This window comes from Pagrus pagrus (genome assembly GCF_965226575.1).
Source record: "Pagrus pagrus genome assembly, chromosome: 19".
Classification (NCBI taxonomy): domain Eukaryota; kingdom Metazoa; phylum Chordata; class Actinopteri; order Spariformes; family Sparidae; genus Pagrus; species Pagrus pagrus.
This window is the reverse complement of record NC_140203.1, coordinates 1,347,826-1,374,855: the sequence shown is the minus strand read 5'-3', so window position 1 is coordinate 1,374,855 and position 27,030 is coordinate 1,347,826. Positions and strand designations below refer to the sequence as shown.

Genomic DNA, 27,030 nt, shown 5'->3' with positions numbered 1-27,030 from the left:
AATTAATTACTAAATACTAAAAAAAGTAGGTGTAAATGTACTTAGTTACATTCAATCACTGGTAAAAAGTACTCAAAGTCATACTTGAGTAAAAGTCGTTCAGTACACTTCCAACGTCCAAATATGGTCACTTCTGGTTCCAACAAAACAAGATGACGAACTCCAGGCTTCAAAACAGAAGTTTACATTTAGGAAAAACTGAAACTAATAATCAAATACAACAAACAAACCAAAGTGTGTCGATCCTACAGGTTCATTGATTCATATGGATCCACAGACTATCAGCAGGAGCAGCTGATCTGGTTCATTCTCGTCCGTCTGGATTCACAGTTCACTAATAACTTGTCTGATGAGTTTTGTTTCAACACGTCTGAAGCTTGAAATGCTGCTTTGACTCAGGATGAGATTCTGAAGCTCGACTGTTTTGTCACAAATGCTTCAAAGTAGATCATTAACTGTGTGAGACAACTATTATACAGCAGCTCTTCTGGATAGGGCCCACATTCACCAATATTTAACAATGATAGATTGTTGATCAACACATTCGTTTTCCTGATTGGGAAAGAAAAAACATTTGTACACTTAACGATATCTTTGGGGGAAAGGGGTTACTTACTTTTCAGGACATTTGTATTAAATATGGTATAACGCGTACCTCCTTTTTCTTTTATTTGCAACTGAGATCTACTTTAAAAAACAATGGTATTTCATTACAGAGCCCTCTTGTAACACACCCAATCCGCAAATTGTTTGACTCTGCTAGAAGCACAAGTGGTTTTGTTTCAAGACTTTATTGGTTCGTATTGCGACACTCTTACAGACCTCTGGCATTAGATAAAACATGGAGGAAAGATATCCCAAATTTGAAAGCTACATTTGATTGGGATAGAGTATGGGTTGATGTAAGTTTAGCATCCAGAAATCCTGACCATCAACAAATACACTATAATTATATACATAGAGTATACTTAACTCCTAGGAAGCTTCATTTGATGAAAGTTATAAATGATCCTACATGTACGTTATGTTCTTCCAAAGTGATCGGCAGTTATTTTCACATGTTCTGGGAGTGTACACCAGTGGCGGAATTTTGGAAAATGGTTGCCTTGAATCTATCCCAGTTGTTCAAGGTCAGGCTGCCTTGTTTGCCTGCCACACTACTTTTAAATGATTTGTCAGGGCTGGGTTTGACACTGGACGAGAGGAGAGCTTTGCTGGCGGGAATCACAGCTGCAAAAAAACTAGTTGCCACACGCTGGAAACCTCCTCACTCACTTTCCTTCCGAGCATGGATTTTAACATACCTGGACATTGTCTATTTAGAGTTGTCAACAGCTCGAGTACACGGGGCCAAAGAATCCGCAATAGAGGCTTGGAACTCGCTCCTAACTGTCCTCCGTGCGCTTCAACTGTAGTGTGTGATTAAGGCTTTTGGAATCTGGATCCAGGGGGTGGGTGGTTTGTGTTTGGGGTAGTCATTTTATTTATGTATTTGCTTATTTTTTCTTTGACCTTATTACATGCACATGTAATTTATTATTATTTAACCTATTGTATATTTGTTTTTATTTATTTTATTTCATTTTTATTATTATTTAATTATTCCTATATATACATCTATTATTATTGTTTACTTTATGTATCTATATACGTTTATAGGTATGGGTATATATGAATACATGGCTTATGATTTATTGTTGTAATATTGACTTGTACCTTTCTAAGTTTTTCAGTAAAATAAAATAAAAAGCTGATCACAAAAAAAACTATTATACAGCAGCTTGAATCTTTATGAGAGGTCAGTTTGATAACTCGCTGCTGTCAGTCAGCTGTTTTTAACCAGGAAAAGAAAAGTGACCAGAATCAGAGGAAGAGTTAGAGAAATATCAGCAAAGCCTGAGGAGCCAAGAAACATTTTACAACTAAAAACTTTGATGTTTTCAAATGTGGAGCAGGTTTTAACTGAGGCTTCGTTGTAAAAGAGGAAACACAGTTCAGATTCACAGAGCGGCTCCTCGTCCTGGAGGGAGTCAAAGGTCGATCAGCCCTCCCTCTTCTTCCTCCTCTCACACAGCAGCTCCACTCTGTCAGGATGTTTCCTGGTTCCCTCCCCTTCAGATCTACAGTTTGTGGATGGGTGTAACTGAGCTGACGGCCTCATTCACTGCACAAACACACCCTGTTCAGATCAGAGCTCAGACTAGTTTCAGTTATCAGGAAGTGAAACTCAGACAGTCGTTGTCACTGAGAGGTGAAATGGCGCAGAGAGCAGTTCAGCTGGACCAAGAAATAATTTCTTGTCCGATCTGTTTGGATCTACTGAAGGATCCGGTGACTACTCCCTGTGGACACAGCTACTGCAAGAACTGTATTAACGATCACTGGGACACAGAGGATGAGAGGAGGATCCACAGCTGCCCTCAGTGCAGGAAGAGCTTCACACCGAGGCCTGAGCTGCTGAAAAACACCATGTTAGCAGCTGTAGTGGAGGAGCTGAAGAAGACTGGACTCCAAGCTGCTCCTGCTGATCACTGCTATGCTGGAGCTGAAGATGTGGCCTGTGATGTCTGCACTGGGAGAAAACTGAAAGCCCTCAAGTCCTGTCTGCAGTGTGTGGCCTCTTACTGTGAGAAACACCTCCAGCCTCATTATCAATCACCTACATTTAAAAAACACAAGCTGGTGGAGCCGTCCAAGAAGCTCCAGGAGAACATCTGCTCTCGTCACGATGAGGTGATGAAGATGTTCTGCCGTACTGATCAGCAGTGTATCTGTTATCTCTGCTCTGTGGAGGAACATAAAGGCCACGACACAGTGTCAGCTGCAGCAGAGAGGACTGAGAGGCAGAGAGAGCTGGAGGGGAGTCGACAAAACATCCAGCAGAGAATCCAGGACAGAGAGGAAGATGTGAAGGTGCTTCAACAGGAGGTGGAGGCCATCAATGGCTCTGCTGATGAAGCAGTGGAGCACAGTGAGAAGATCTTCACCCAGCTGATCCGTCTCATGGAGAAAAGACGCTCTGATGTGAAGCAGCAGGTCAGATCCCAGCAGGAAACTGAAGTGAGTCGAGTCAAAGAGCTTCAGGAGAAGCTGGAGCAGGAGATCACTGAGCTGAAGAGGAAAGACGCTGAGCTGAAGAAGCTCTCACACACAGAGGATCACAACCAGTTTCTACACAACTACCCCTCACTGTCAGCACTCAGTGAGTCCACACACTCATCCAGCATCAATATCCGTCCTCTGAAGTACTTTGAGGATGTGACAGCAGCTGTGTCAGAGGTCAGAGACAAACTACAGGACGTCCTGAGAGAGACATGGACAAACGTCTCACTGACAGAGACTGAAGTGGATGTTTTACTGTCACAACCAGAGAACAAGACCAGAGCTGACTTCTTAAGATATTCATGTGACATCACACTGGATCCAAACACAGCACACACACGTCTGTTATTATCTGAGGGGAACAGAGAAGCAAAAAGAGTGAGTCAACCACAGTCTTATTCTGATCACCCAGACAGATTCACTTACTGGCGGCAGGTCCTGAGTAGAGAGAGTCTGACTGGACGTTGTTACTGGGAGGTGGAGAGGAGAGGAGGAGTAAGTGTAGCAGTCGCATACAAGAACATCAGCAGAGCAGGGGGCTCAGATGAATGTGGATTTGGACACAATGACAAATCTTGGATGTTAAATTGTTTCACAAACAGTTATAACTTTTATCACAACAAAGTCAAAACTCCCGTGTCAGGTCCTGTGTCCTCCAGAGTTGGAGTGTACCTGGATCACAGTGCAGGTATTCTGTCCTTCTACAGCGTCTCTGAAACCATCACTCTCCTCCACAGAGTCCAGACCACATTCACTCAGCCTCTCTATGCTGGACTTCAGTTTTACTGGTTTGAAGACTCTGCTGAGTTTTGTAAACTGAAATAGACAGAAGTCATTTCAGGGTCAGTGGGTTAAATTCTGTGTTTCATGTCTTCACACTTGTTGTGTTTCCATCATTGTTGCTGAGAGCTGATTGTTGTGGCGTTTCTTCACTGCGCACAGATCACCTGTCAATCAAACATGATGGGCGGTACTTTGACGTCTTCTTGTTGTTCTGTAAATGTTGGACTTTCTTCAGGCGGCGCTCCTTCCTGTGTCTGTTCAGCCACGGAGGCTCTCGCTGCTCATGATGACTTCAGTTTACATGATCATAATCAATAAGGAGATGCTTCATTATTTGCTTGTACATAGCTGAGATTCTGCTCCAACACACTGATTGTGTGGATGAAGTGAATCTGTTCATGAAATCATTGAACAAGAGTGGTTTAACAGACTTTACTGATGGACGTGTGAACAAACTGAAGCTTTAAATCATCAATAAACAAACATGAACAAAGTCTTTTCTTCTTGTCTTCATTCAGGGTTTCATACAGAGCTGACGGAGAACATGTCAAACTAATGTGAGAGTTCATTTGCTGAACATTTACTACAGAGTTCCTACACATTAACTACACATTTACTACATATATACTACACATTTCCTACACATTTCCTGCACATTTCCTACACAGTTCCTGCACATTTCCTGCACATTTCCTACACATTCACTACACATTTATTGCACTGTCACTACATATTTCCTGCACATTTCATACACATTTCCTGCACAGTTCCTGCACATTTACTGCACATATACTACACATTTACTGCACATTTCCTACACATTTACTACACAGTTCCTACACATTTCCTACACATTTCCTGCACATTTCCTGCACATTTCCTGCACATATACTACACATTTGCTACACATTTCCTACACGTTTCCTGCACATATTCTACACATTTCCTACACATTTACTGCACATTTCCTGCACATTTCCTACACATATACTACACATTTGCTACACATTTCCTACACGTTTCCTGCACATATTCTACACATTTCCTGCACATTTCCTGCACATTTCCTACACATATACTACACATTTGCTACACATTTCCTACACGTTTCCTGCACATATTCTACACATTTCCTACACATATACTACACATTTCCTGCACGTTTCCTGTATATTTCCTACACATTTACTGCACATTTCCTACACATTTACTGCACATTTCCCATACATTTCCTATACATTTCCTTCACATTTAATGCACATTTCATACACATTTTTTTACATTTCCTTCACATTTACTGCACATTTACAACACGTTTGCATGAACAATTATTTTCTTCTATTACAAGTTTCCTGATATCGTCTGTTTAAATATGCAAATGAGGCTAACTAGTTAAATGTCTACTAATTGGCATAAACGTCCAGAAGAGAAATCTGAAATGTGTCTGAACTACACATTTACTACACATATACTACACATTTCCTACACATTTCCTAACCATTTCCTTCACATTTACTACACAGTTCCTACACATTTCCTGCACATTCTACACATATAATACACATTAACTACACATTTCCTACACATTTCCTGCGCATTTCGTGCACATTTCCTACACATATACTACACATTTGCTACACATTTCCTACACATTTCCTGCACATTTCCTACACATATACTACCCATTTGCTACACTTTTCCTACACGTTTCCTGCACATTTCCTACACATTTCCTGCACATTTCCTACACAGATACTACACATTTCCTGCACATTTCCTACACATTTTCTGCACATTAACTACACATTAACTATACATTTATTGCACTTTTACTACACAGTTCCTGCACATTTCCTGCACATTCCTGCACATTTACTACACATATACTACACATTTCCTGCACATTAACTACACATTAACTACACATTTACTGCACTTTTACTACACATTTCCTACACATTTCCTTCACATTTCCTGCACATTTCATGCACATTTTTCCTACACATTTCCTACACATTTACTACACATATACTACACATTTACTGCACATTTCCTACACATTAACTACACATTAACTACACTTTACTACACATATAGTACACATTTACTACACATTTACCACACATATACTACACTTTTACTGCACATTTCCTACACATTTGCTACACATTAACTACACATTTACTACACATTTCCTACACGTTTCCTGCACATTTCCTACACATTTCCTGCACATTTCCTACACAGATACTACACATTTCCTGCACATTTCCTACACATTTTCTGCACATTAACTACACATTAACTATACATTTATTGCACTTTTACTACACATTTCCTACACATTTCCTTCACATTTCCTGCACATTTCATGCACATTTTTCCTACACATTTCCTACACATTTACTACACATATACTACACATTTACTGCACATTTCCTACACATTAACTACACATTAACTACACTTTACTACACATATAGTACACATTTACCACACATTTACCACACATATACTACACTTTTACTGCACATTTCCTACACATTTCCTACACATTTGCTACACATTAACTACACATTTACTACACATATAGTACACATTTACCACACATATACTACACATTTCCTACACATTTACTACACATTTACTAAACATTTATCACACAAATACTACACATTAACTTCACATTTCCTACTCATTAAAACATTTTATTGAAGCAAAATGGCGCCCAAAAATAAAAACGATGTCCCAGCTGTCACTAAAAGGACAAAACCCATAGGTTCTGTTCAGTTAAAGGAATTAAGACAACATCAGCACTTTTGGATGGTTGGACACTAAAGGTGTGCATTCAGAGCTGCTCCACACTGAAACTAAACTCACTACAATGAACACTAAATGTGTATTTTGGACATTTTCAGTTGATATGATTTCACCTGTAGTTTCATGGGATTTCCACACTGGATTCTACCTCGTCCATCATGCGACATGTCAACAAGCTGAGATCTCCACTGCTGGTGTGGAGGTTTGAGATTGTCCCATCATGAAGCCAGAACGTGTCCAAGTTAAACATGTGACCCTGGCGCCACCAAGTGGAAGCACGACGAGAAACACAGCGTATCTTTACACTGCAGGAAAATAACGTTGTTTTTACAGAAGGATTCACATGAACTCAACAGGCCATAAACTACATGTGAAGAGTAAATGTGAACTGGAGGTCAGCGTGATGATTAAAGACGAAGAGCAGAAAAGTCAACTAATAATACAACTTATTAAACGCTCATAACGTTTATCAGGCTGCAAGTTTAACATGAAAATACATAATTTTACCTAAAAACAAACCGCTAAAACATCTTTGATGATGGAGGCACTCTCTAACTCAGAACTAACTTGAGTCCTGATGAAAGTCCACGTTTCCCTTCTCAGGAGCTCAGATTGTGGGCATTAACTGCCACTTCGACCCGGAGACGTGTCTGAAGACTGTGAAGATGATGATGGAGGGCGTGAAGAAGGCCGGGCTGAAGGCTCACTTCATGATCCAGCCGCTGGCGTACCACACTCCTGACTGCGGCCGCCAGGGCTTCATCGACCTGCCCGAGTTCCCCTTCAGTACGTAGATACACAGCTCAACGTTTAAAGGAGCAGTTCACCCAAACATGAACAATCCAGTCATCATCATCTCCTCCCTCCATGATGATATAAAGTCAGGTGAAGTCTCGTAGTCCACAGAACATTTCTGGGGCTTCACAGTAAAACAGAATTGCAGCGTTCTGCTAAACAACTGAAGCAGCTGGAGATGATTTAAACATCAGATGTTGTTGTATGGTAATATTATGCAGCCAACAGCCCCACCTGGGGGCACGGATGTATATGTACTGTTTTGGTGTAACACACCTCAGTTCGGTTACGTGCTCAGCGGTGAATACAAGTTACTGAGAGACACAGCCCGACTCTGTCTGTTATCTATGCACCTTCACATACAACATGGTGTCAGAAGTTGTAATGAACCCAGAGTGAGCCCTACATTGCCTGTCACTGGAACGGCGTGCGTTTAGTTGTTTTACTAGGCTTAGTTAGAAGTTTCAGTTAGCCTGCTAGCATTAGCACCCCGCCAAGACGATGGCTTCCAACATTCCGCCACCGGAGCCCATGAAGATGACTGGGGATCTTCACGGCAACTGGGCTAGCTTTCGATCAGAGTTTGAGGATTATCTGCTTGCGACCAGGATCAACAAGGCAGAGAAGCCGGTGCAGGCAGCAACGCTCAGGAGGCTAATGGGGAAGGACTGCCATCATGTTTACAAGCACAACCTGGGACTCACGGCGGAAGAGCAGCAAGACGCGGGAGCGATACTTGACGAACTGGGACAATACTTCACACCCTCCAAAAATGTCATCTTTGAGAGGTATGTTTTTGGCAACCTTAAACAAGAGGAAGGAGAATCCGTGGATGCTTTTGTCACAAGGCTGAGAGAGAAAGCTGCCACATGTGAATATGGAGCTATAAGAGATGAGCTCATAAGGGACAGACTTGTTCTTGGAATAACTGATGAGGGCGCCAGGCGGCGCAAGCTAAGAGAAAAGGACCTTAAATTGGAGGGGGCTATTGACATTGGTCGCGCAGTGGAGGTGTTGGATATTAAGTTAAAATCCATGTCACTTTGCAGCTCTGTGCCGGGGGAGAGCATCAATGTAGCATATGGACAGCGACCAGGGCGGAGACCTACCAGCAGGCCACCGGAGTCCACCAACACATCTGCACAGCCACAGAGAGGCACAGGTGGATGCAAGTACTGTGGCACACCGCACAGACGGGGGCGAGACCTGTGCCCCGCGTTGGGAAAGTCATGTCGCTTGTGCGGCACTGCTAATCACTTTGCCAAAGTATGCATGAAAAGAGGCCAGCAAGCACGTCAGTTGAACGCTGTGGATGACCCGCCACCAGGAGACCTGGAGGACAGCGACTGCAACGAGAGAGATGTGTACACAGCTGAGAGCGTGGGGGCTGTGAACGCTCAAAGGAAAAAGTGGTTTGTAAACCTGCCACTGCACAGAGGGGTCCAGAGATGCCAGCTTGACTCCGAAGCCACTTGCAATGTGATGAGCATGAAAGACAAGATGAGACTGGCACCTAGAGCGCCTCTTCAGAAAAGTCTCACCAGACTGAGGCTTTACAACAGTGAGTGGATGAGTTCCATGGGCGTGTACAGCACACAGTGTGTCATCAGGGGCAAGACACACAGACTGGACTTTGAGATTGTGCACACCAGCCAGAAGCCCTTGCTTTCAGGGGCGACATGCGAGAGACTTGGCCTGATGCGTTTCACCATTCCCGAAGAGCTGAACAAAGTGGAGCACTGCAGGACAGGTGAACTAACCAGAGACTGTCTCATTAACACTTACAATGACGTGTTCACCAGCCCAGTCGAGTCACTGCCGGGTCGAGTTGGATGGCACTGTGGCGCGCGTCCAGTGCGCACCGAGGAATGTCCCGGTGGCCCTCAAGGCGGCTGTTAAGGCGCAGCTGGACCAATATGAAAAGGACGGACACTTAACCACAGTCACTCAGCCCACAGACTGGATCAGCAATTTGGTCATAGTGAAGAAGCCGGACAAATTGAGGCTTTGCATCGACCCTAAGCCCCTTAACCGAGCCCTGAAGAGGTCTCATTACCTCATGCCCACTTTAGATGACGTTCTGTACAAGCTGCCAAAGGCACGTGTCTTCACCCTGGTGGATGCGCGCGACGCATTCCTGCAGTGTCGCCTGGATGAGGAGAGCAGCCTAATGACAACGTTCTGGACACCCTGGGGTAGAAAGCGATGGCTGAAGCTCCCTTTCGGCGTGACAGTGGCACCGGAGTTGTACCAGAGGAAACAACATGAGCTGCTGGCCGGTTTGAAGGGGATTGAGCCCATAGCTGATGACATCCTCGTAGTCGGCTGTGGGGACACGGAGGAGGAAGCTGTACGCGACCACGATGCAAACCTCATTGCTCTGATGGACAGATGCAGAGAAGTGAAGCTGAGGCTGAGCATAAAAAAGCTGCAGTTTCGTGTGAGAGAGGTCCGCTTCCATGGCCACATCATGTCGGCGGAGGGCCTCAAAGCTGACCCCGAGAAGGTCAGGGCGGACATGGACGTGCCAAACCCCACGGATGCAAAAGGCATTCAGCGGTGTGTCGGCTTCGTTAACTATTTATCGAGGTTCATGCCCCACCTATCAGAGGTGTGTGAACCGCTGAGGAGGTTGCTGGACAAAGAGGTGCCGTGGCACTGGTTGCCCAAACATGATGCGGCTATGAAAGAGATCAAGACGCTGGTCACGGCGGTGCCAGTACTGCGTTATTTTGATGTCAGCAAGCCGGTCACCATACAGAGCGACTCCAGTCAGACCGGGTTAGGCTGCTGCCTGCTTCAGGGGGGGCAGCCGGTTGCCTTTGCCTCCAGCGCGCTGAACCAGACGGAGCAAAACTACGCGCAGATCGAGAAGGAGTGCCTGAGCATCGTATTCGCTTGTCAACGCTTCCACTACTACCTATGTGGGAGGGGTGATATGACTGCGGAGACCGACCACCGCCCGCTAGTGTCAATCTTCACTAAGCCCCTTCTCAGTGCACCAAAGCGCCTGCAGAGCATGCTCCTTACACTTCAGAACTACTGCCTCACGGTGGTGTACAAGCCAGGCCCTGAAATGTACATAAGTGACACGCTCAGCAGGGCCACCACCCCGCCACAGAGAACGGACACTCAGTACAGACGTGAAATGGTCTGCAGCATGCAGCAGGAGCAGTGTGACGCGGCAGCCATTCAGCAAACAGACTATCTTAACGTCACCAGCCAACGCCTCGCACAGATACGGAAACACACAGAGGAGGATGTGTGTCTTCAAACACTCAAGTCGGTCGTGCTGGGGGGATGGCCAGAACACAAAGAGGAGAGCCCCATAGCCATCAGAGAATACTGGGCCATCAGAGATGAAATAAGCGCACAGGACGGTGTGCTTTTTAGGGAGCCAGCGCATCATCATTCCGACAGTTATGCGTCCTGAGATGCTGAGACGGATCCACTACAACCACGTGGGGGGTGAGGCTTGTTTCAGACATGCCCGCGATACTCTCTACTGGCCAAACATGCAGGGTGAAATCAAAGACTATGTGCAGCAGTGCTCGGTGTGTAATGAGTATGCACACGAACAAAAGAAAGAGACTATGATGTCACACCCACTCCCTACACGTCCCTGGCAGCTGGTCAGCATGGACTTGTTCAGCTACGCAAGGCAGGATTTCCTGCTCATGGTGGATCCCTATTCTGACTTCTGGGAGATCGATCTACTTCCAGACCTGTCAGCAGAAACAGCCATCAGAAGGTGCAAGGCGCAGTTTGCACGGTACGGCATCCCTGAATTTTACTTGAAATAATGAAATATTATTGTTGTTGTTTACATTAATATTGTTTATCTGAGTTTTAAAACAAAGACTTGGGCGACCAATCAACCTTTTCCTCACACAGCAACACAAACCTCCCCACATATGAAGCCTTTATTATGTTTAATTTAATATATTTTGTATCACAAAATGTAGTTTTATGGATCCATAATTCAGCTCTTCCTCTAATCACATTGGTTTGATTAAAACAGCTGAGCCAGCACATATTGCTGAAACAGAGTGCCCCCTGACAAAGACTTCACAGTATCCCCTCTCTCAAGAAAAGAGAGAAGGCATTCGTCGCATTATTCAATCTCTGTTAAACCAAGATTGGTCGCCCAGGTCTTTGTTTTAAAACTCAGATAAACAATATTAATGTAAACAACAACAATAATATTTCATTATTTTAAGTAAAATTCATATAAAGGACTCTCACTTGTAAAAGAGTAGTTTACAGTGTGGCATTAGTACTTGAGTAAAGTATCTGAATACTTTCTCCAGCACTGATGATGCCCAGTGATGGAATGTAACTAAGTTTAGAGGTACTTGTACTTTACGTGAGTATTTCCATGTTCTGTTACTTTATACTTTCACTATGCTACATTTATTAGATTATTTAGTAACTTTGCAGATTACTGCTGCATCAGAGCCAAAGTAGCACATTTTCAAATTATTCATTTTATTGGTAATCAGATGAAAAGAGCCACAGTATACAGTATATACATACACGTAAATACATGTATCATTTACTTTAACTTGTGATATCAAGTACATTAAATATCAGACACTGAAAGACTTTTACTCAAGTATGACTTTGAGTACTTTTTACCAGTGATTGAATGTAACTAAATACATTTACACCTACTCTTAACATTTTCAAGTACAATTCTGAGGTACTTGTACTTTACTTGAGTATCTCCTGCTCCTTCATACTTCCACTCCACTACATTTTGGAGGAAGATATTGTACTTTTTACTCGATTACATTTATGTGTTAACTGTAGTTACTGTACAACATGTTTTCATTTATTTATTTTATAGTGAATCAGATAAAATAACAGTCTGATGATCAGTGGGCACATAGTTTACAGTTTGTACTTGCATCTATATTTAACTTGTACTTTTGATACTTCAGTACATGTGTGTGATGTGGCGCCCCCTGCAGTTTCTGAGTGAAACACCACTGATAAATACAAATCCCACCTGTAACAGTTTGTCAGAGCAGCTACGTCACTATATGAGTCCTGTATGAACACGTTACTTAAAGTGATGATTGAATATGATTGTTGTTGTTTATATTAATATAGTTTATCTAAGTTTGAAACAAACACTTGGGTGGGTGACCAACAACAACAATCTCCTGAAGCTGCAGAGACACATTTGTGTAACAGCAGTTAATCAGAGGAGGTCCAGACCGGTTCGGTCACTATGTTAAATGTGTGGCCCAAACCTCCCCCCTGCTGTTCACCCTCTCCAAGGAGCAGACCCCTCCCTCTGCATGTCTTCTGTTCACCTATTGGTTGAACCTGCCTTCTGTCTTCTCTGCTCTTCCTGTATAAAATGCTGCTGCTTCATTTGCTCTGGGTTCAGTCACCGGCTCGGATCCGCTCTGTGCCTGTCGGTCCATCAGTCCACCGGTTCTGCAGAGACTCCTTTGTCCCAGTGGGCCATGCCAGTGACCTGAGGACCAAACTGCAAACAGACGTTTCTACATTTGTTTGTACTGAATCGCCTTTGTCCCAGTGGGCTTGCCGTACTGCGTCCTGCCGTCGCCACGTTCTCTGCGTGCTTGCGTCACATATTTCAAAACGTGCAGATGTTTGTGCACGTCTGTGAGGGACAGAAGGACCGAGGAGCAGAAAACAAAGAGAAACTTTTAGACTAACGACGTTAAACTCCACAGAGAGAGAAACAAACATGGCGGATTCATTTTCTGTCGTTTGATCGAGTCTGGAACAAAGAGACTGACGCTGCCTTCAGGTACCATCCGGAAATAACGGACAAACGTTTTATATTCTCCTCTGACCTGCCTGAAACATTAATCTGTGAAGGACTATTGATTCATACAGATACGTGTGTGTGCACAGGTTCAGAGTAGAGGGAACATTTAGGAAATGAGTTAAATGTGTCAGGACTCCAACTCAAAGCTCTGATTCACTGCACAAACACACCCTGTTCAGATCAGAGCTCAGACTAGTTTCAGTCATCAGGAAGTGAAGCTCAGACAGTCGCTGACACTGAGAGGTGAAATGGCGCAGAAAGGAGTTCAGCTGGACCGAGAGACTTTCTCTTGTCCGATCTGTTTGGATCTACTGAAGGATCCGGTGGCTATTCCCTGTGGACACAGCTACTGCAAGAACTGTATTGAAGATCACTGGGACACAGAGGATGAGAGGAGGATCCACAGCTGCCCTCAGTGCAGGAAGAGCTTCACACCGAGGCCTGAGCTGCTGAAAAACACCATGTTAGCAGCTTTAGTGGAGGAGCTGAAGAAGACTGGACTCCAAGCTGCTCCTGCTGATCGCTGCTATGCTGGACCTGAAGATGTGGCCTGTGATTTCTGCACTAGGAGGAAACTGAAAGCCCTCAAGTCCTGTCTGCAGTGTGTGGCCTCTTACTGTGAGAAACACCTCCAGCCTCATTATCAATCACCTACATTTAAAAAACACAAGCTGGTGGAGCCGTCCAAGAAGCTCCAGGAGAACATCTGCTCTCATCATGATGAGGTGATGAAGATGTTCTGCCGTACTGATCAGCAGTGTATCTGTTATCTCTGCTCCGTGGAGGAACATAAAGGCCACGACACAGTGTCAGCTGCAGCAGAGAGGACTGAGAGGCAGAGAGAGCTGGAGGGGAGTCGACAAAACATCCAGCAGAGAATCCAGGACAGAGAGGAAGATGTGAAGGTGCTTCAACAGGAGGTGGAGGCCATCAATGGCTCTGCTGATGAAGCAGTGGAGCACAGTGAGAAGATCTTCACCCAGCTGATCCGTCTCATGGAGAAAAGACGCTCTGATGTGAAGCAGCAGGTCAGATCCCAGCAGGAAACTGAAGTGAGTCGAGTCAAAGAGCTTCAGGAGAAGCTGGAGCAGGAGATCACTGAGCTGAAGAGGAAAGACGCTGAGCTGAAGAAGCTCTCACACACAGAGGATCACAACCAGTTTCTACACAACTACCCCTCACTGTCAGCGATCAGTGAGTCCACACACTCATCCAGCATCAATATCCGTCCTCTGAAGTACTTTGAGGACGTGACAGCAGCTGTGTCAGAGGTCAGAGACAAACTACAGGACGTCCTGAGACAGAAACAGACATCGGCGTCAACAAAAGTCTCACTGACAGAGACTGAAGTGGATGTTTTACTGTCAAACCCACAACCAGAGAACATGACCAGAGCTGACTTCTTAAAATATTCATGTGACATCACACTGGATCCAAACACAGCAAACATGTGGCTGTTATTATCTGAGGGGAACAGAAAAGCAACAGTAATGAGAAAACATCAGATCTATCCTGATCACCCAGACAGATTCACTAACCATGGTCAGGTCCTGAGTAAAGAGAGTCTGACTGGACGTTGTTACTGGGAGGTGAAGAGGAAAAGGAAAGTACTTGTTGTAGCCGTCGCATACAAGAACATCAGCAGAGGAGATTTCCTCGAGGGCTTCGATGATTCTAGATTTGGATACAATGACAAATCTTGGATGTTATCGTATACCTCAGACAGTTTTTACTTTTATCACAACAAAGTCAAAACGTACGTCCCAGGTCGTCTGTCCTCCAGAGTTGGAGTGTACCTGGATCACAGTGCAGGTATTCTGTCCTTCTACAGCGTCTCTGAAACCATGACTCTCCTCCACAGAGTCCAGACCACATTCACTCAGCCTCTCTATGCTGGACTTAATGTTCAGAACTCTGCTGAGTTTTGTGAACTCAAATAGACAGAAGTCATTTCAGGGTCAGTGGGTTAAATTCTGTGTTTCATTTCTTCACACTTGTTGTGTCATTAAACAAGAGCGGTTTAACAGACTTTACTGATGGACGTGTGAACAAACTGAAGCTTTAAATCATCAATAAACAAACACGAACAAAGTATTTTCTTCTCGTCTTCATTCAGGGTTTCATACAGAGCTGACGGAGAACATGTCAAACTAATATGAGAGTTCATTTGTTTGGGTGCAGTACTTGTATTTTACTCCATTTCCTGCTCTGTTATACTTCCACTCCTCTATTCTGGAGTCAAATATGGAGCCTTTACCAACTTTAGTTACTAGTTACTCTGCAGATTACATGTTCAACAGAGCCAAAGTGGTGCTTTTTAAAATGGATTTGATGGAGATTAATGTTCAATATCTGAGTCATTTGGAGTTGACATTATTTACATTCATGTAAATAGATGTTTAATTTACTTTACTTATATTTTTGATACTTAAATACATTTAATATCAGATACTTTCAGACTTTCACTTAAGTTCTATTTTTATGGGAGACTTTTACTTTTACTGAAGTAATATTTAACTATCTTTACTCAAGTTTGACATTAAGGTACTTGTTACAACAGGGGATGAACAAAAATGAACAAAATACTTTAAACAAACGATTGATTTTGTCTGTGCTTTGTTCTCTGATGAGTTGTGTCTTTTGTCTGGACCCTGAGTCAGTGACGACGTTTGAATTGATATGAAGAGAGTGGTGAAGTAATGAGTCCTGACACACAACAGAAACCAGTGAGCGTTTCTGGGTTCAACAGACAATAAACACTTTTTTTGTTCTCAACATGGCAGGTTTTCATGAATTTAGAGAACACAGATGATGAAGCCACACATGTCAGGAAGCTGCCAACATGGTAACAGCTGTATCTTCACACACGATGCAGAGGAAGCAGCACGAGTAAAGATCAGACTGTGCTGACGTCACACAGCAGTGTCAGCTCCGCTGTTAATAACAGCTCAGACTGAGCGTCAGTCACCTGTTTCACAAACTGCTCCGCCTCTTTAAGGATCCATCATCACCAGCAGCCTAAAAACATCCTGTATAACCTGTAACCAGAGAGAGAGAGAGAGAGAGAGAGAGAGAGAGGGAGGTCAAGTGTAGGATTTTCATGCCGCCCTTAACGTCTGTCTGCAAAACTCTGATCACTTCTCTGTCCTCTCTGCCTCGAGTGCAATGATCATCTATCACAAGTCACAAAACCCAGAAACCAGTGAGCGTTTCTGCACATCTGGTTCCTCGTCTCAAAGTCTGTGAGAGTGTTTTTAACCAGTTTCAAGTTTAATGCCTGAAATAAGGTCAGTGGTTGATACAATTCATGTTATATTACATATATTCATGTTGATTCAATACAGCTGTGTTGAAGTTAATGTGAGATGATGAAGAAACACAATAAAACCCAACATATCTACAATGTCTGACTTGTCATGAAGAAATGCCTCCAGGAGGTGAGAGGACACACTTCAGAGGGGTAAACGTCCAGAACAGAAATCTGAACTACGATAAAAACCTACATTTTTTTAATTAACACGTTATTGAAGCAAAATGGCCCCAAAAATAAAAAACATCAGATGTCTCCATACAGCTCGTCTGCTGTGATCAGTCTCTGGAAAATGATTAGAAAAGGATGTTATTGACACGATCAACACATGGTCGAGCTTGTGCATAAATATATAACTATAGACAGGGTAAGCTCTAATTCTTTCAGGGGCGGGGCTTATGGAGACTTGGATCACAGCAGACGAGCTGTATGGAGACTGAATCCAGAAAGGTTTTGTAGACTGAAACGTCAAACGGAGGTGAGGAGATTTTTGGAGGAACTTGTCCTTTAATTCCTCAGTCCAACACATTAATCCCCTCATGTGATGTCCGACAGGTCTGGAGCCGAGGATCCTGACCAGATGGGACATGCAGAAATACGCCCGGGAAGCTTACAGCGCTGAAGCCTGCGTCCGGACGTCCCCTCTGCCCCTCGATGTCGACGCCCGACAGCTGGGGCGTCACCAAAGGCCACGCTGACCTGATGCAGCAGAAGGAGGCCACCTCCCAGGAGCAGCTGAAGGCTCTGTTTGACAAGGCCGCCCACAGCCACTGAGCTCCTCCTGACGGATGTTACACTGAAGTTTACACACCAAAAAGGTTTTTCTGTCTTTAGGACCATTTTTACTCTGTGTGGAAGACCGGTATCACTTCAAACTAGCTTCCTAGCGTTAACCATCAACGAGTGCCTGTTTCAGTAACATTATCGACTGTGACGACAATAAAGAGCAGCTTTCAATGCACACAGATGTTGTAACACTCCAAAAGTGCCTGATGTTGTCTTACAAAAGGAAAAAAAACGTGTAGCAATAAACTTCTTCTAATTGAATGAAATCGGTGTGAGCATCACTTTTGTTCTGAACTTTGGACCTCGGAGGGCCAAAAGGAAAAAAAACCTATTGTGTTGTAAAGATGCACCTGAGATCTCATGTCAAAATGGCTGCAGGGGAAAAGACGATGGCTTAACAAGTATATATTTGTTTAATTATTGTAGCTGAATTATACATCCACAAAAGTACATTTTGTAATATAAGACATTACAAACGTTACATATGTGGAGAGATTGCTGTTGTTGGTCACCAACCCAAACTTAGATGAACTATATTAATATAAACAACAATCATATTAAATCATTACTTTAAGTAATGTTTCCATACAGGACTCATATAGTGACGTAGCTGCTCTGACAAACTTACAGGTGGGATTTCTATTCATCACAACTTCAGTGAAGTTAGTTTTCAGTTGGATATTCGACAGACATTCGCGAGCCACTCACACTTTTCAAGTGCACCCGTATTGCAGACTTTACAGTAAACACACGGAGAAGACGGCTACAGCGTGTACCGACTTCCTGTTTTCAAAATAAAAATGTGGGATATTTAAAGCAGAGATACTGTGTTTAAAGCTATTAAGAAGCTATTGAGCTAAAATGCTAATACTTACATATAGCCTAAAAATGAATAAAAAATATTTCGAGACGTAAAACGTAAAAACAAGAGGCGTATCTCATGCAGCCAGTGTAGTTACATGATCCCACACTGATTTTGAGTCAATTGATCATATGATCTGGAAGCTATTGCGCTAACATGCTAATATTTACATATCAAAATTTATAAAATTAATAAAAAATACTTCGAGACGTAAAACGTGAAAACAAGAGGCGTATCTCATGCAGCCAGTGTAGTTACATGATCCCACACTGATTTTGAGTCAATTGATCACATGACCTGGGAGCTATTGAGCTAACATGCTAATATTTACATATAAAATTAATGAAAAATAATAAAAAATATTTCGAGACGTAAAACGTAAAAACAAAAGGTGTATCTCATGCAGCCAGTGTAGTTACATGATCCCACACTGATTTTGAGTCAATTGATCACATGACCTGGGAGCTATTGAGCTAACATGCTAATATTTACATATAAAAATTAATAAAAAATGTATATAAAATATTTAGGGATGTAAAATGTAAAAACAAGAGGTGTATCTCATGCAGCCAGTGTCATTACATGATCCCATACTGATTTTGAGTCAATTGATCACATGACCTTGAAGCTATTGAGCTAAAATGCTAATATTTACATATAAAAATTAATAAAAAATATTGAACAGATTTAAAATGTAAAAACAAGAGGTGTATCTCATGCAGCCAGTGTAGTTACATGATCCCACACTGATTTTGAGTCAATTGATCACATGACCTGGGAGCTATTGAGCTAAAATGCTAATATTTGCTAAAAATGCTAATATTTGCATATAAAAATTAATAAAAAATATTTCGAGACGTAAAACGTAAAAACAAGAGGCGTATCTCATGCAGCCAGTGTATTTACATGATCCCACACTGATTTTGAGTCAATTGATCACATGACCTGGAAGCTATTGTGCTAACATGCTAATATTTGCATATCAAAATTTATAAAAATTAATAAAAAATACTTCGAGACCTAAAACGTAAAAACAAGAGGCGTATCTCATGCAGCCAGTGTAGTTACATGATCCCACACTGATTTTGAGTCAATTGATCACATGACCTGGAAGCTATTGAGCTAAAATGCTAATATTTACGTCTAATTAATTTTTAGGCTACATGTAAATATTAGCATTTTAAACACAGTATCCTACTTTAAATATCCCACATTTTTATTTTGAAAACAGTTAGTCGGTACACGCTGTAGCCGTCTTCTCCGTGTGTTTACTGTAAAGTCTGCAATAAGGGTGCACTTGAAATGTTGGAGTGGCTCGCGAATGTCTGTCGAAAATCCAACTTAAAACTAACTTCACTGAAGTTTTATCACAGTGGTGTTTCACTCAGAAGCTGCAGGGGGCGACACATCGCACAAATGTACTTGTGTTCCCACTACGTGTTATATACATCCAGTACTTAACGCAGATGAACAGCCAGCCAAACTCGGTTTTCGCTCCCTTATTTACAGTTTCCATACTGACAGGTGAAAGACTTTGAGTAAAACTGTTGTAGAACAAAAGAGAGAAAATGTGTCTTATTAGCATGAAAACTGTTACTGAGTGACTAAAACACAGGTAGCGATAAGTGCTAATGTTAGCCATTAAGGTAACAACAGGCGCTAATGTCATATGCAAATAGGAAAGGTAAACGTCATTGATATGCTAATATGGTAACAAAAGGCTTGAACGCTATTAGCATGCTAACACAGTCAAACAGTAGGCTAAAACGCTTCTAGATTAGCATTAATGCTCGCAAAGTTAGTTAGCCACTATCAAAACAGATGCAGAAAACACATCTAAGACACTTACACTTGTGCTTTAAGGTGCCAAACAACCAGAACTTACAGCCATTGCTGTGAAGGTGTCCAGAAGAAGTTTAAGAAGGAAAACCTCCATTATGTTCATCAGAATTTCGTTACAACAACAACTCGTCCGTCTCTATCCCATAATGCATAGCGCAGCAGGCCTTCAAAATAAGAGTACATCTTGGAATGGTGCAAAGCAATGTAATATTATCACCTTTTTAGCTGTAAATAGTGTTTTTTAACATAACATGAATTATGAAATGACGTTCATGAAACTTTTTAATGAAATGAATTAAAGGGCAAATCACAACTTTTATCAGAGGGCAGAACAGTACTTAAGTATCAAAAGTGCAAGTTAAATATAGATGGAAGTATAAACTGTAAACTATGTGCCAACTGATCATCAGACTGTTATCTTTATATGATTCGCTATAAAATCAATAAATTAAAACATGTTGTACAGTAACTACAGTTAACACTTAAATGTAATGGAGTAAAAAGTACAATATCTTCCTCCAAAATGTAGTGGAGTGGAAGTGTTAATGCAAATGTGCAGGAAAGGCTCCTGTGCTCATATTAGTTTGACATGTTCTCCGTCAGCTCTGTATGAAACCCTGAATGAAGACGAGAAGAAAAGACTTTGTTCATGTTTGTTTATTCATGATTTAAAGCTTCAGTTTGTTCACACGTCCATCAGTAAAGTCTGTTAAACCGCTCTTGTTCAATGATTTCATGAACAGATTCACTTCATCCACACAATCAGTGTGTTGGAGCAGAATCTCAGCTATGTACAAGCAAATAATGAAGCATCTCCTTATTGATTATGATCATGTAAACTGAAGTCAGCATGAGCAGCGAGAGCCTCCGTGGCTGAACAGACACAGGAAGGAGCGCCGCCTGAAGAAAGTCCAACATTTACAGAACAACAAGAAGACGTCAAAGTACCGCCCATCATGTTTGATTGACAGCTGATCTGTGTGCAGTGAAGAAACGCCACAACAATCAGCTCTCAGCAACAATGATGGAAACACAACAAGTGTGAAGAAATGAAACACAGAATTTAACCCACTGACCCTGAAATGACTTCTGTCTATTTGACTTTACAAAACTCAGCAGAGCCTCCAGAAAACAAACCGTCAAATCGAAGTCCAGCATAGAGAGGCTGAGTGAATGTGGTCTGGACTCTGTGGAGGAGAGTGATGGTTTCAGAGACGCTGTAGAAGGACAGAATACCTGCACTGTGATCCAGGTACACTCCAAGTCTGGAGGACTGAGGACCTGGGATGGGAGTTAAGACTTTGTTGTAACTAAAGAGATAACCTTCTGTGTAACAATATAAAATCCAAGATTTGTCATTGTGTCCAAATGTGCATTCATGTGAGCACCCTGCTCTGCTGATGTTCTTGTATGCGACTGCTACACCAACTCCTCCTCTTCCTCTCCTCTCCACCTCCCAGTAACAACGTCCAGTCAGACTCTTTCTACTCAGGACCTGATACCAGTTAGTGAATCTGTCTGGGTGATCAGGATAAGACTGTTGTTGAAACGTGAATGTTGCTTTTCTGTTCCCCTCAGATAATAACAGAAGTGTGTTTGCTGTGTTTGGATCCATTGTGATGTCACATGAATATCTTAAGAAGTCAGCTCTGGTCTTGGGCTCCGGTTGTGGGTTCGACAGTAAAACATCCACTTCAGTCACTGTCAGTGAGATGTTTGTCCATGTCTCTCTCAGGACGTCCTGTAGTTTGTCTCTGACCTCTGACACAGCTGCTGTCACATCCTCAAAGTTCTTCAGAGGACGGATATTGATGCTGGATGAGTGTGTAGACTCACTGAGTGCTGACAGTGAGGGGTAGTTGTGTAGAAACTGGTTGTGATCCTCTGTGTGTGAGAGCTTCTTCAGCTCAGCGTCTTTCCTCTTCAGCTCAGTGATCTCCTGCTCCAGCTTCTCCTGAAGCTCTTTGACTCGACTCACTTCAGTTTCCTGCTGGGATCTGACCTGCTGCTTCACATCAGAGCGTCTTTTCTCCATGAGACGGATCAGCTCGGTGAAGATCTTCTCACTGTGCTCCGCTGCTTTATCAGCAGAGCCATTGATGGCCTCCACCTCCTGTTGAAGCACCTTCACATCTTCCTCTCTGTCCTGGATTCTCTGCTGGATGTTTTGTCGACTCCCCTCCAGCTCTCTCTGCCTCTCAGTCCTCTCTGCTGCAGCTGACACTGTGTCGTGGCCTTTATGTTCCTCCACGGAGCAGAGATAACAGATATACTGCTGATCAGTACGGCAGAACATCTTCATCACCTCATCATGATGAGAGCAGATGTTCTCCTGGAGCTTCTTGGACGGCTCCACCAGCTTGTGTTTTTTAAATGCAGGTGATTCATCATGAGGCTGGAGGTGTTTCTCACAGAAAGAGGCCAGACACTTTAGACAGGACTTGAGGGCTTTCAGTTTCCTCCCAGTGCAGACATCACAGGCCACATCTTCAGGTCCAGCATAGCAGCGATCAGCAGGAGCAGCTTGGAGTCCAGTCTTCTTCAGCTGCTCCACTAAAGCTGCTAACATGGTGTTTTTCAGCAGCTCAGGCCTCGGTGTGAAGCTCTTCCTGCACTGAGGGCAGCTGTGGATCCTCCTCTCATCCTCTGTGTCCCAGTGACCTTCAATACAGTTCTTGCAGTAGCTGTGTCCACAGGGAGTAGTCACCGGATCCTTCAGTAGATCCAAACAGATCGGACAAGAGAAAGTCTCTCGGTCCAGCTGAACTCCTTTCTGCGCCATTTCACCTCTCAGTGTCAACGACTGTCTGAGCTTCACTTCCTGATGACTGAAACTAGTCTGAGCTCTGATCTGAACAGGGTGTGTTTGTGCAGTGAATCAGAGCTTTGAGTTGGAGTCCTGACACATTTAACTCATTTCCTAAATGTTCCCTCTACTCTGAACCTGTGCACACACACGTATCTGTATGAATCAATAGTCCTTCACAGATTAATGTTTCAGGCAGGTCCGAAGAGAATATAAAACGTTTGTCCGTTATTTCCGGATGGTACCTGAAGGCAGCGTCACGGTCTCTTTGTTCCAGACTCGATCAAACGACAGAAAATGAATCCGCCATGTTTGTTTCTCTCTCTGTGGAATTTAACGTCGTTAGTCTAAAAGTTTCTCTCTTTGTTTTCTGCTCCTCGGTCCTTCTGTCCCTCACAGACGTGCACAAACATCTGCACGTTTTGAAATATGTGACGCAAGCACGCAGAGAACGTGGCGACGGCAGGACGCAGTACGGCAAGCCCACTGGGACAAAAGGCGATTCAGTACAAACAAATGTAGAAACGTCTGTTTGCAGTTAGGTCCTCAGGTCACTGGCATGGCCCACTGGGACAAAGGAGTCTCTGCAGAACCGGTGGACTGATGGACCGACAGGCACAGAGCGGATCCGAGCCGGTGACTGAACCCAGAGCAAATGAAGCAGCAGCATTTTATACAGGAAGAGCAGAGAAGACAGAAGGCAGGTTCAACCAATAGCTGAACAGAAGACATGCAGAGGGAGGGGTCTGCTCCTTGGAGAGGGTGAACAGCAGGGGGGAGGTTTGGGCCACACATTTAACATAGTGACCGAACCGGTCTGGACCTCCTCTGATTAACTGCTGTTACACAAATGTGTCTCTGCAGCTTCAGGAGATTGTTGTTGTTGGTCACCCACCCAAGTGTTTGTTTCAAACTTAGATAAACTATATTAATATAAACAACAACAATCATATTCAATCATTACTTTAAGTAACGTGTTCATACAGGACTCATATAGTGACGTAGCTGCTCTGACAAACTGTTACAGGTGGGATTTGTATTTATCACAGTGGTGTTTCACTCAGAAACTGCAGGGGGCGCCACATCACACACATGTACTGAAGTATCAAAAGTACAAGTTAAATATAGATGTAAGTATAAACTGTAAACTATGTGCCCACTGATCATCAGACTGTTATTTTATCTGATTCACTATAAAATAAATAAATGAAAACATGTTGTACAGTAACTACAGTTAACACATAAATGTAATGGAGTAAAAGTACAATATCTTCCTCCAAAATGTAGCAGAGTGGAAGTATGAAGGAGCAGGACATGGAAATACTCATGTAAAGTACAAGTACCTCTAAACTGGACTTAAGTTCAGTACTTGAGTAAATGTACTTAGTTACATTCCATCACTGGGCATCATCAGTGCTGGAGAAAGTATTCAGATACTTTACTGAAGTACTAATGCCACACTGTAAACTACTCTTTTACAAGTGAGAGTCCTTTATATGAATTTTACTTAAAATAATGAAATATTCTTGTTGTTGTTTACATTAATATTGTCTATCTGAGTTTTAAAACAAAGACCTGGGCGACCAATCAACCTTTTCCTCATACAGCAACACAAACCTCCCCACATATGAAGCCTTTATTATGTTTAATTTAATATATTTTGTATCACAAAATGTAGTTTTATGGATCCATAATTCAGCTACAGTAATTATAAAAAGTGCAGATATCATAATAAACAAACTGAATCTTTACAATCTGTAGTGAAAAGAAAAAGAATTGTTTCAAATAATATATCTAAATAAATAAAAGACATATTCTTATGATAATAATGACAGAAGATGAATTAATATAAATCAACGGCACCTCCATCAGGTAACCAGACAGAAGAGCCACCAACCCCACAGTGTAACCAATACAGCTGTCAGGACAGTGACCACATTGAAACAGGAGAAATTATAACCCAAGCTCCACTAATTAAATTAGCAAAAACAAAAGAAGAACCTAATTTAATGATTCATGTGAACGGAAAATCAACATCATTCCTGGCAGACACAGCAGCTCCTCTTTCTACATTAAAACCAACAATACCTGCAGAAACAGTCAGAGCTGTGGGGGCTGGAGGTATTCCCGTGGATCTACCTGTATCTGAGCCTACTATAGTGTCTACAGGTCCTTTCACTGAAAGCATGTCAAGTGTCACTACTTCCCACTCCTTTCTTCTGTCGGGTACCACACCCGTGAATCTGTTAGGGAACATTTGTTATGCAAACTAAATTGCACCATCTATTGCACCCCAGACGGCGTCTTTTTAGAGACTAATCAACATAACAAGACAACTGTGTACCTGCTCTGATGGATCACAATCAACCCACAGGTGAAGAGAAAGGGAAAGTCCATGATAGAGTATTGTCTAGTGTGCCCCGTCAGTATGGGCCTCTTCCTCTAATCACAGTGGTGATTAAAACAGCTGAGCCAGCACATATTGCTGAAACAGAGTGCCCCCTGACAAAGATTTCACAGTATCCCCTCTCTCAAGAAAAGAGAGAAGGCATTCGTCCCTTTATTCTGTCTCTGTTAAACCAAGATTGGTCGCCCAGGTCTTTGTTTTAAAACTCAGATAAACAATATTAATGTAAACAACAACAATAATATTTCATTATTTTAAGTAAAATTCATATAAAGGACTCTCACTTGTAAAAGAGTAGTTTACAGTGTGGCATTAGTACTTAAGTAAAGTATCTGAATACTTTCTCCAGCACTTATGATGCCCAGTGATGGAATGTAACTAAGTACATTTTCTCGAGTACTGAACTTAGTCCAGTTTAGAGGTACTTGTACTTTACGTGAGTATTTCCATGTTCTGTTACTTTATACTTTCACTCTGCTACATTTATTAGATTACTTTAGTAACTTTGCAGATTACTGCTGCATCAGAGCCAAAGTAGCACATTTCCAAATCATTCATTTTATTGGTAATCAGATAAAGAGCCACAGTATACAGTATATACATACACGTCAATACATGTATCATTTACTTTAACTTTTGATATCAAGTACATTAAATATCAGATACTGAAAGACTTTTACTCAAGTATGACTTTGAGTACTTTTACCAGTGATTGAATGTAACTAAGTACATGTACAACTACTTTTTAAATTTTCAAGTACAATTCTGAGGTACTTGTACTTTACTTGAGTATCTCCATGTCCTGCTCCTTCATACTTCCACTCCACTACATTTTGGAGGAAGATATTGTACTTTTTACTCCATTACATTTACGTGTTAACTGTAGTTACTGTACAACATGTTTTCATTTAGTTATTTTATTGTGAATCAGATAAAATAACAGTCTGATGATCAGTCGGCACATAGTTTACAGTTTGTACTTTCATCTATATTTAACTTGTACTTTTGATACTTCAGTACATGTGTGTGATGTGGCGCCCCCTGCAGTTTCTGAGTGAAACACCACTGTGATAAATACAAATCCCACCTGTAAGTTTGTCAGAGCAGCTACGTCACTATATGAGTCCTGTATGAACACGTTACTTAAAGTGATGATTGAATATGATTGTTGTTGTTTATATTAATATAGTTTATCTAAGTTTGAAACAAACACTTGGGTGGGTGACCAACAACAACAATCTCCTGAAGCTGCAGAGACACATTTGTGTAACAGCAGTTAATCAGAGGAGGTCCAGACCGGTTCGGTCACTATGTTAAATGCGTGGCCCAAACCTCCCCCCTGCTGTTCACCCTCTCCAAGGAGCAGACCCCTCCCTCTGCATGTCTTCTGTTCACCTATTGGTTGAACCTGCCTTCTGTCTTCTCTGCTCTTCCTGTATAAAATGCTGCTGCTTCATTTGCTCTGGGTTCAGTCACCGGCTCGGATCCGCTCTGTGCCTGTCGGTCCATCAGTCCACCGGTTCTGCAGAGACTCCTTTGTCCCAGTGGGCCATGCCAGTGACCTGAGGACCAAACTGCAAACAGACGTTTCTACATTTGTTTGTACTGAATCGCCTTTGTCCCAGTGGGCTTGCCGTACTGCGTCCTGCCGTCGCCACGTTCTCTGCGTGCTTGCGTCACATATTTCAAAACGTGCAGATGTTTGTGC

General features: G+C 42.5%; 4 protein-coding genes across 4 annotated transcripts; 3 read left to right on the top strand and 1 right to left on the bottom strand.

Annotated features, from left to right (window-relative positions):
- Positions 1 to 2,158: 2,158 nt before the first annotated feature.
- On the top strand, positions 2,159 to 3,927 carry LOC311275342 (tripartite motif-containing protein 16-like; the record flags this gene model as incomplete). Its single annotated transcript, XM_084383808.1, has 1 exon — positions 2,159 to 3,927. The coding sequence occupies exon 1, from the start codon at positions 2,257 to 2,259 to the stop codon at positions 3,925 to 3,927; it is 1,671 nt and encodes a 556-aa protein (XP_084239934.1). The 5' UTR covers positions 2,159 to 2,256.
- A 2,679-nt stretch (positions 3,928 to 6,606) lies between these two features.
- Positions 6,607 to 17,438, top strand: LOC311274833 (betaine--homocysteine S-methyltransferase 1-like; the record flags this gene model as incomplete). Its single annotated transcript, XM_084382830.1, has 3 exons — positions 6,607 to 6,664; positions 7,309 to 7,491; positions 17,175 to 17,438. 3 exons carry the CDS (start codon positions 6,607 to 6,609, stop codon positions 17,315 to 17,317), a joined length of 384 nt encoding a protein of 127 aa, XP_084238956.1. The 3' UTR covers positions 17,318 to 17,438.
- Positions 13,558 to 15,401, top strand: LOC311275339 (tripartite motif-containing protein 16-like; the record flags this gene model as incomplete). Its single annotated transcript, XM_084383805.1, has 1 exon — positions 13,558 to 15,401. The coding sequence occupies one exon, from the start codon at positions 13,558 to 13,560 to the stop codon at positions 15,247 to 15,249; it is 1,692 nt and encodes a 563-aa protein (XP_084239931.1). The 3' UTR covers positions 15,250 to 15,401.
- A 3,321-nt stretch (positions 17,439 to 20,759) lies between the features above and the next one.
- Positions 20,760 to 23,315, bottom strand: LOC311275340 (tripartite motif-containing protein 16-like). The gene has a single exon (XM_084383806.1). The coding sequence runs from the start codon at positions 22,889 to 22,891 to the stop codon at positions 21,203 to 21,205; it is 1,689 nt and encodes a 562-aa protein (XP_084239932.1). The 5' UTR covers positions 22,892 to 23,315; the 3' UTR covers positions 20,760 to 21,202.
- Between the last annotated feature and the right edge of the window lie 3,715 nt (positions 23,316 to 27,030).